The 10,113-nt window shown below is 49.2% G+C and overlaps 1 protein-coding gene across 1 annotated transcript in view; it reads right to left on the minus strand.

The window, feature by feature from the left end:
- Window positions 1-5,668: 5,668 nt before the first annotated feature.
- LOC106810428 (carbohydrate sulfotransferase 11-like) overlaps window positions 5,669-10,113 on the minus strand; it is a 6,648-nt gene continuing 2,203 nt past the window's right edge. The window contains exon 2 of the mRNA XM_014813783.1: window positions 5,669-6,729. Coding sequence (XP_014669269.1) covers window positions 5,774-6,729 — 956 coding nt within the window. The 3' untranslated portion in view covers window positions 5,669-5,773. The remainder of the gene's footprint in view (window positions 6,730-10,113) is intronic.

Below are 10,113 nucleotides of genomic sequence, written 5' to 3' on the forward strand. Positions count from 1 at the left end.
GTCGGTTGTTGGGTGGGTGGTCGGTGTGTAATAACGTTACGGCGTGCGTCGGTGGTGGTGGTCGGTGTCGGTGGCGTCGTGTGTCGTGTGTCGTGTGTGTGTGTGTGTGTGTGTGTGTGTGTGTGTGTGTGTGTGTGTGTGTGTGTGTGTGTGTGTTTGTGTGTGAGCATGTGTGGGTGTGTGTGTGTAAGAGTTGCAAGATTGTTGACAACAGCAAAGACTGACAATTTTTTCTGACCACATCTGACCTTTTTTTCTGAGCCAATCACGCTACTATAATATGGATATAAAACTAAAACTTCTTATGAGTTTTAATTGGTGTAAATCAGTGAAAGCACTTGGTACTTTTTATAAACGCCTTTATTAAAAAAATCAATTGGTTGCTAAAATTACTGATGACTTTTATATAATAGCAAAATGGACAATTCCAATATCAAATGGCCTGGAGAAGGTTATAAACTTCACATGCTAGAAGTAGAAATATAATAATTGAACTATCATTGTGGCATTTTTATATACATCTGGCTGCACTGTACAGTATAAATCCTGTGCACTGTTTAATTGTTTTATAATACTTTTATAATATAAATTTCCATAAGTGTAAATAAAGTGATTGAATTGAATAGAAAGACCAGGAGCTTGCTTACTATTTTGGCCAAACATCTTTCTGTAGGATGCTGAGATGTGACTCCCATTACGCAATTTCTCATTATGAGCGGAAAAATTTGCTGACAGCTTTTTACCCTATTAGCTCACTGCATTCCCTCAAATAACAGTTGTGCATGATAGTTGTGTATGAAAATCGCCTTTCTATTGTCTTTACAGGATCGTAGCTCTAACCCATTTTGCCTGGAGGGGGGCAAAGCCACGCGCATGGTACTCTGGGAAGGTGACCACCATTGACCATGTAAAATTAATGTATCCGCACTTCCCTGGGAGTGGGAGGGCAACCGTCCCCTTTGCCCCTCAGCTAGCTACGGCCCTGCTTTGTCTGTCTATATATGCCACCTGACATAACCTCTAGCTCACAGTATACGAGTATAACATATCAACCACGTCACCGAGTGATATATGACACCACTTGCTGACACTTTGCTTCTGCAGCTGCAATAACATCGCAGACTTGGCAGACAGCTAGGATGGCATAAGTGGGAAATTCTGTAATGAAAGATAAAGAGGATACAGTTTAACCTCAATCGCACACTACTGCGGATGTAGAAATATATATCCCAGGGCCGAGTTTGTACCAGAAACTATGATAATGGACACGACCCAATCCTATAGTTTAGCGAGGCCCAATCCACAGGCACTTGGGCCGTTTCAATAATAAAATGATGGAATTAATAAATACAACTTGTCAGTACTAGACCTACCAGTACCAGCTAGTAATTGATTTGACCTAATATCTTCACTTCAATACCGTCCAATACACCGCTGCAACACACATTTTGCGCGCGCAAGAGGTTGAAAGCTTGCTTCGTCGCTCAGTGACATCACGTCCGTACGGACTCAAACTCCTGTTGCATTGTGCGACCCTAACCCTAACTCAAAAAAATAACCCTAACCCTATTAAAAACAAAATTAAAATTTTGTACAGTCGAAACTGTGACGTCACTGAGCGACGAAGCAAGCTTTCAACCTTTTGCACAAACTGCATGCAGCGCCCCCTTCGCACAACGTTCTCCGGATACGTAGAATTGAGCCAGAGCGAGAGCGCCATCTGTCGTGGAGTTTGCCTTTTGCATAGCGCCGATGGAGCCGCTCTTGCCTGGAGCTCCGCCTTGCATAGCGCCGAAGGAGCAGTGTAGGGAGGGGGAGGGAGGAGGAAGTTTAGTAGTGGTAATGGTAGTTGGTAGTTGGAAGTTTGGTAGTTATAGTAATGGTGGTACTACTAGAGTAGTACTAGTAGGTGGAGTAGGGAGAAGCTAGTGAAGAATGAGGAAGGGCAGAAGGGAGAAGCTGGTGGGGAAGGAGGAGGGGAGAAGCTGGTGGAGAAGGAGGAGGGGAAGAAGATGGTGGAGAATGAAGAAGGGGAGAAGGGAGAAGCTGGTGGAGAAGGAGGAAGGGGACAAGGAGGGGGAGAATAGAGCTGGTGGAGGAGGAGGGGGAGAAGGGAGAAGCTGGTGGAGAAGGAAGAGGGGGAGAAGCTGGTGGAGAATGAGGAAGGGGAGAAGGGAGACCGGCCTGTACCACAACTAGGAGAGTGCTGGCGATGTTCATGTTCCACTCATAAGCCCAAAACGCCGATAGACCGCGTAGCGCCATCTGGCGGTGGCGTTTGCAAGTTAATTTACGACGCTAAGCCAGGGGCCGGTTTCACCAAGCGTACAGTGTACCTATATATACTTAACTTTAATTATGATTAAATACTTAAGTACGCTTCCTGAAACCGGCCCCTGATGTTTACCAGTTACAACTAAGTCTAGACTAAGTTCAACCGTTTAACTACAACTTTCAAGTACAAGTTCAACTTCAAGTTGAAGTAGACACTTACAATCATGTGACAAGTTTATCACTAAGAATGTTTCGTGAAGTCATTGCGTAAAGTCATTATTTTTTATTATCAGAATCACAGGCACTTGGAGCGTTTCAATAAAATATAATGCTAAATAAATACGAAATCTATTTACTACCAAAGTCGAGCTTCTGTTTCTATATTCTCTTTCACCTATTATTGCTGACAATTTCCTACAAATGCCGTCCAAACGCTCGTCTGCAACAAACGCTGGCTGCCGCCATGGCTGCCGCAGCGCCGCTGCACACTGACACATAAATATAATATATACCAAAACATGAAAAAGGTTATATGGGACAGAATTATTCGGTCTAAGTAAAGCCCAAAATATTTATACCATGTTTGTGGTCACCTGATCGTTTCTGACTAAGACAAAGTGCTTGAAAAAAAACTTATAATTGTCTGATTTCACCAGCAGCTATTAAAAAAATCGATTAAAACGTTATTTGTTGCTTTTACCAGCCTTGTTTTGTGTTTATTTGCTCAGATAACAAAGAAATATTTTGTTTACATAGCCATAGACTGTGATATACTGATATAAAAACTGTGAGCGAAGTATCATTTAATTACCGTGAATGCACGAGTTTCACTGTAGTTCCCTGGTGGTATATACTACATGTCGCCAGGTAGAAAATTAATAAAATTGTTTACTTTCTAGGCGTGGGTGTGCGTGTGTGCGTGCGTGCGCGTGCATGTTCGTGTGTTGCAATTCTGTTAATTCTATTAATGATGTAATGACATATTGCTGTATCACGTGGGATACTGCGAAAAAAGGAGGTGGAGATCGACAATTCTGATGTACACATGCGACGCATTCGTTTTTGCGGAGGATGAAAACAGAAGCGCTTATGCTAGCGTGATGAAGAAATTAGACATCCATTTTGTGCCTAAATAATACGTAAAATTTAAACATGCACCACTGGCACGGCAAAGTCGGCACGGACATGTTCCACTGGCACGGCAAAGATCTGCGGAAAAATATTGATGATGGAGTCATACTTCATAGCATTATATGTTCCATGAGTTTACAGCTCACAAAGACAGCTTTATTCGCGACAAACTGGTGATTGAACAGAGTGATAAGGAGGTCTCGGTTGCTACAAATGGAAACAGACTTGACTCTTGCAAATAGCAAACGAAATCATTCGATACCATAAAATTATGAAGTTGCAGAACTCACAGAGGCCGGAGTCACATACGACAGCAGGAGCGTCACACTATTACGGGAATGAATCTTTTCCGGATAATTAGTTGTGTGCCTATGTGGTAAAGCCCGGTATGCACAATCGAGTCGTTAGTCAGAACTTTTTACTCGTGGATTCGACTTAGGCACCCAAGACGTCCAACAGTTCGACAGGGGTCGAAATAAGCGATGGTCAGATGGTCCGGGGCCATCAAATAATCAGGAGGACCATCAGATTTTCAAAGTCAATGATCCGACGGACCATTGAATATTTTGGTCCCATTTTACGGTAATTTTCTTTGAAGTTTCCACGTGCAATATTCCAAGGATAGTGAGGATTATGTTGAAGAGGAAGATGAACAAATAATAGATAAGATGGACATGATGGAGTGTGCCAAGAAGGCTTATAGTCGCTTGAATTAACTGCTTGACTGAAGGAATGTTAACTGTATTAAACAAATGAATGTGCTTCTAAGAAATATTTGAGACATGCTATATTCCGGTGTTATGGGTTCAACTAAATTTTACTGAAACAACTTTATTAACCAGTATAGTCCTGTGGACCATCTCGTTTATCTGCGGCAGCACATGGGCCATGCGTTTTAACACTGTCATTACCATGCATGCACTCTACGCCGACCCGCTTCTACACACCGAACAGTCAGATACTAAAACAGGCAACTGAACACACCCATACCTGGGACTGACTGAATCTCTGATAACCTGCACTAGAACCCGGAAGGCCACTGCAGTCTCAGCCCTTTTGAGACGAACACTGAGCTTCTGTCCTGATACATGCAGAGCGGCTAGCATATATATTATATAATACCAGGGGTTAATAATGACAAAATGAAAAATTTGTCATTATTAACCCCTGATAATACTGGTATATAGCACTAGTAATTAAGGTGACTAAGGTCCATCACGGAGTATGGAGCAGTAGTGTGCATGGGATCCTTATTTGAAGAAAGACTGGAGAAACTGGAGCGTATGCTGCGTAGAGCATCTCGCTTCCTATCAAATATGTGATGACTATAGATCCCGGGATCCAGGCAGCATGACAAAGATGCCACTGTAAACCTATCTACCATGGCTTCACGACATAGGGTCGGTCATCAAACTCACAGTATACTACAAAGTGGTCGATGGGTTAGTACCAGTCCTCCCTGCTGAAAATTTTATAAAGCCATTAAAATCTAACAGGAAAATTCAAGTTAAAAAATTCACAGACTTGCGAGACTGTACCTATGGGCGATAGCAGGGGTGAATAATGACATTCGTCATTACTTCTGATAATAGGGAAGGCAAGCCAACAATCAATCTATAGTTGTTTCATAGTAGGTGATCACAGTACATCAGAGTAATTTCGTAGGTCATTATTTATGAAAAACTTACTGGAGTCATCTACCAAAGGACGTGTCAACAGCCGCGTCATCTAAAACCCTAACAGCAGTGGTATGATGGTGAGAGATGTGATGGTAACTATGGTGGAGAACGAAGCTTTCAGGTTCTGCTGATAAACGCGTGCCTGCGGGTCTGCTCCCTTCTTCCGGTGTATTTCACACTTACTTGGAACAGCTCTGTTTATTGTTGTTGTTCGTTCTTCTATTGGTGTGCTGTGTGGAGAGTGGCGAGAATTTAGGAAAAACCAGTTTTCTCCGTTTGTGGAAATAAGTGTAACAATTATATATATTAGTAATACATATAGCGTCTATTTATACGAACCCGACACATGTCAACGAATGCACGCGCGCGCGGACACGCACGCGCGCTCGCACACACACACACCCACACCACACACACACACACACACACACACACACAAAACACGCACAGCACGTACGTGCACGCGCATGCACGCACGCACCCACTCACGCCCAAACAAACACGCATGCACACACGAGCGCACACAGACACGAATGCACGCACGCGCACGCACAAACAGACGCACGCGCGCGCACAGGCACGAATGCACACACGCACACACACGCGCGCGCGCACACACACACGCGCACATACGCACGCACGCACACACCAGTATACACGATATAACGATGCTCGCTGTAGCATCATCGTCATCCCGCGCTCAGGAACTCGGGCACCTTGTAGCCGAACATGAGAAAATCAGGCCGATAAGTCTCGTACACCTTCGCAACGAGTTCCCGCGGGAGGGCGCCATAGTAGCGCATCAGCAGCTTCTCGGCGCTGGTGTCGTTGTGGGAGACGAACAAATATTTTCCCGACAGTTTCACGGCGCCATCGATCCCCGCCGCCGCCAGAAAGTCGCCGCTCTCCTTCTCCATGTTCTCGTACTTGCCGACGAAATGGTAGTCGGCAACGCACGGACTGCACAGGTGGGCGAACAACGCCCAGTGCTCGTTGAACAGCCTCGGCTCGGAGTCGACGAGATATTGCAAAAACTCCCGAAAGGTAACGCGACGATCGTCGCCGTCGGCGACCGCGCGGCCGGCGTTGGCGGCGATGGCGCGTCGATGCTTCTCGAATTTGCCGATGTCGTCGTCGTGGTCGAGTTTGTCTCGGTAAGCGCTCAGCAGACGACTGAACGGGTGTCGCACGAAAATCAACTTCTTATAGTCATACATGACGTCGGACTCGGCGCGTGCGTCGAGCGTGTACAGCTGACGCAGCACTCCCGTCGTCATGACGCGCCGATGCACGTTGAAGCCCGCCATGCGATCCAGCCTCTCGGCGTTGACGATGACGTCATCGCGCGGGGATGCCGCCGCTGTGTTCACGGCGAGCAGTATCCGCTTCCAGCTGGTCGAGGCGACCTTGGGGATAGCGCAGTAGGCGATTCTGTGCGCGTCGTCGGCGTACGTCTGCGTGCGATAGTTGAACTTGCCGCCGAACGTGACGTTGGCGTACCGCTGCGCACAGACGCGCCGCACGTCGTCTCGCCGCTGCTCGTAGATGGCGCTGGTGTCGCGCTGCCGCTCATAGATGGCGCCAGTGTCGCGCTGCCGCTCTCTGAGGCCGTCGTTGACGTGTTGCACCATTGACGCATGAGTATCTGGAAATGTATAGAAAAACAGCCATTTATGTATGCGTGCGTGCACATGCGCGTGCCTGTAGGTACGCGTGTGCGTGGGTGTGTGCGCGCGCGCCGTGCGTGCGTGCGAGCCTGCGCGTGTTTCTCTCTCGCCAGCTCTACTCACGTGGTCATTGATCTTTAGTCCCACGAACGGGAAGCGAGAATCGGACACGCTTTTAACCTAGAGTAAATAGACATGTGCGGGAATGCATCGTTTCCGTGTAACTATAGTTGTGTGCCCATGGGATACACAATTGTGTTGTCACTTGTCAGTCAGAGTTTTTCACACGTGAATTCGATTTAGAACGGGAGCGCAACAGTAGCCTTCTGACAATTGTTCACCGTTGCACTATTTCGTCTCTATATAGAAAAGGCCTTCTTTCGATTTTTTTTTGCGGTAACATAGGGCACTATAGTGTACTAATTTGCACGATGCACGCAAGGTAGGTGCTTCGTAGATGTCTAGAACAAATGAGAAGTGAGATTGGTCTCGTCGACTCGTGTAATTGTGATATTCCATCAAGCGGCGTAGCCATGGTGTCCGGTCTGCCGTTTTCGTGTTTGGAACGGAATCTGACTACTTGCTAGAAATGCGCATCGTTCGCATCGTTCGCATCTGCCCCCATTCACACCAGGGCCCCGATCTCACTACGCTCGTACTACGCTCTAAGAGCGTGGTGGAAACGTGTAGAACGCAGTATGAACGTATATGGACGTACTGCGATCGCGATCGTGTCACCATGAGCGTGGAGAGCGTGGCCAAACTTTGAACATGTTCAAAACAATCGTGGTGCGAGCGTTGGCGGAAAGACAGCGCAGTGCGGGCCGTATTTAGAGACGTGGAAGGCGTAGTACCGCACGTAACTCCGAGCGTAGTTACGAACTTAATGATCGTATGCAAGCGTGTCGGGTGGCCGTGTGAAAATTGTCCAGGGCCGTTCTGCAGCACGAACTGTCATAAGCTTTTTCAATCCACGCTGTTAACTACGCTCCATCAGATGTCTCTGCGACTGACCACGCTCCTCGCTATGACGATGATGCGTCTCTAGCAAGCTGCGACCGCGTTGTACCTACGATCTGATAACCTACGTCCGACACGCTCAGACCACACGGCGCGTTGTGGCGTTCGCATTACCGTGTTAAGGCGCGCGACACAACTACGGCGATTAATCGCGACTAAATCGGGCCGACTAAACGCGCGATTCACGTCGCGGAGTCGAGATGTAACACACTAGCCGACTTTAAATCGGGCGACTAAATCGGGCGATTAATCGCCGCGTGAAAATCCGTGCCTAGTCGTGCATGCATGTGCACGCTAGAGTGCGTGCGTTGCGTGCGGTGTGCACGTACACGCTGGCGTGCATTCATGCGTGCGTGCGTGTATATGTAAACGTGCGTGTGTGCGTGGCGCTGTGTGCGTGGTTGTGCGTGCGTTAGTACGTGGCGTGTGTGCGTATGCACGTATGCGTGCGTTGTCGTGTGTGGCGTGTGCACGTATCACATGCGTGACGTGGCGTGCGTGCGTACACGTGCGTGACATGTGTGCGTGTGCAGCGTACACTTGGCGTGTTTGCGTGCGTGCGTGTGTACAGTAACACGTGGGCGTCGCGTGCGATGCGTGTCGTGGCGTGTGCCAAGTATCACGTGCGTGCGTGCGCTGCGTGCGTAGGCGTGCGTGTAGTACGTCACACGTGCGTTCGTGGCGTGGCGTGCGTGTGCGTGTGAAACTATAGCACGTGCGTACATGCGTGGCGTGCGTGTGCAGGCGTACACGTGCGTCGCGTGCGTGCGTTGCGTGCGTGTGAACGTACACGTGCGTGCATGCGTGCGTGTGTCGTGTGGGCACGGTAAGTGCCGTGCTGCGTGCGTAGCACGTGCGTGCATGTGTGCGTGTGCACGTACACCGCCGTGGCGGCGCGTGAGCGTGCGTGTGCAAGTACACGTGCGTGCGTGGCGTGCGTGCGTGTGTACGTCACGTGCGTTCGTGGCACGTGCGTGCGTGGGCGTGTGCAACTTAACACGTGCGAGCATGCGTGCGTGCGTGTGACGTGCACGTGCGTGGCCTGCATGCGTGTGTGAAGTGCGTGCGTGTTCCACGTAAGCGCGTGCCGTGCGTGCGTGCGTGGTGTGTGTGCAGGTACACAGTTCGTGCGAGGCATGAGTTGTGCGTGCGTGTGCACGTAAACACGGGCTTTCGTGCGTGCGTGCGTCGCGTGTGCCACGTTTCACAATGACTGCGTGCATGCGTGCTGGCGTACGTGCCTCGCGTGCGTGTGCACGTTCACCCTAGCGTGCATGCGTGCGTGCGTACGTGCCTGCGTGCAGTGTGAGGTTACAAGGCGTGCGTGCGCGTGCGTGGCGTGGCGTGTGTGCCGTTGCAAGGTACACCGTGGTGTGCATAGTGTGCGTGCGTGCGTAACGTGCGTGTCGTGTGCATGTGTATGGCAGCGTGCATAGCATGTCCCACACCCGTAGAATCGTGCGTGACGTGCGTGTGCACGTACATCGTGCGTGCATGTCGTGCGTGCGTGGCGTGTGCACGTACATCGTGCGTGCATGAGTGCTGCTGGCGTAGGCGTGCGCTGCGGCATGCGCTAAATTACATGACATGGACAATGACTAAACATCGAAACATCGCTATTACTCCAGTATCCATTGAAACTAACTCTGATTGGCTGATGATTGTAGCAATCAGGGCGATTTTAATCGGCACGCCGCCGACAACACCTAGGCGATTAAATCGGGCGACAAAATCGGGCGATCTAATCGCCCGATAAATATCAAACGTATTTGAATCTCATAAAAGGCCAGGACAACTAGGCGATTTAATCGAACCGAATGAAATGCCCTGAAATCGCTAGTGTGTCGGCACTCAACTCGCCGCCAGATTCATCGCCGCAGATTTCATCGGCATAGATCAAAACTTTTGATATTATCGGCGATTTGTCGCCCGATTTAATCGGCCTAGTGTGTCCGGGCCGCGATAAACATCCGCCGATTGTACAATTCCATGCAGCCAATCAGAGTTGTCAAATGATACTGACGTAATAGCGATGTTTCATGTCTCAGTATGTCCATAGTCAAATGTAATCAGCGATGCACGCAGCGCACGCACGCACGGCAATGTGTACGTGCGACACGCACGCCCCCACACTCATGCACGCACAGTGTACGTGCACGGGACGCCACGCCATGGCAGCGCACGTGTGAGTGCGAGGCCATCCACGCACGCGAGCGTCTAGCGTGCACATGGCATGCAACCACGCCGCACAGTGTAACATTGCACACCACCACGTACGAACGCACGGCACACATTGGCAGCAACGTGTACCTGGCACACGCTACCACCCACGGAGCACGCAC

Source organism: Priapulus caudatus, unplaced genomic scaffold, assembly GCF_000485595.1.
Source record: "Priapulus caudatus unplaced genomic scaffold, Priapulus_caudatus-5.0.1 Scaffold439, whole genome shotgun sequence".
NCBI lineage: Eukaryota > Metazoa > Priapulida > Priapulimorpha > Priapulimorphida > Priapulidae > Priapulus > Priapulus caudatus.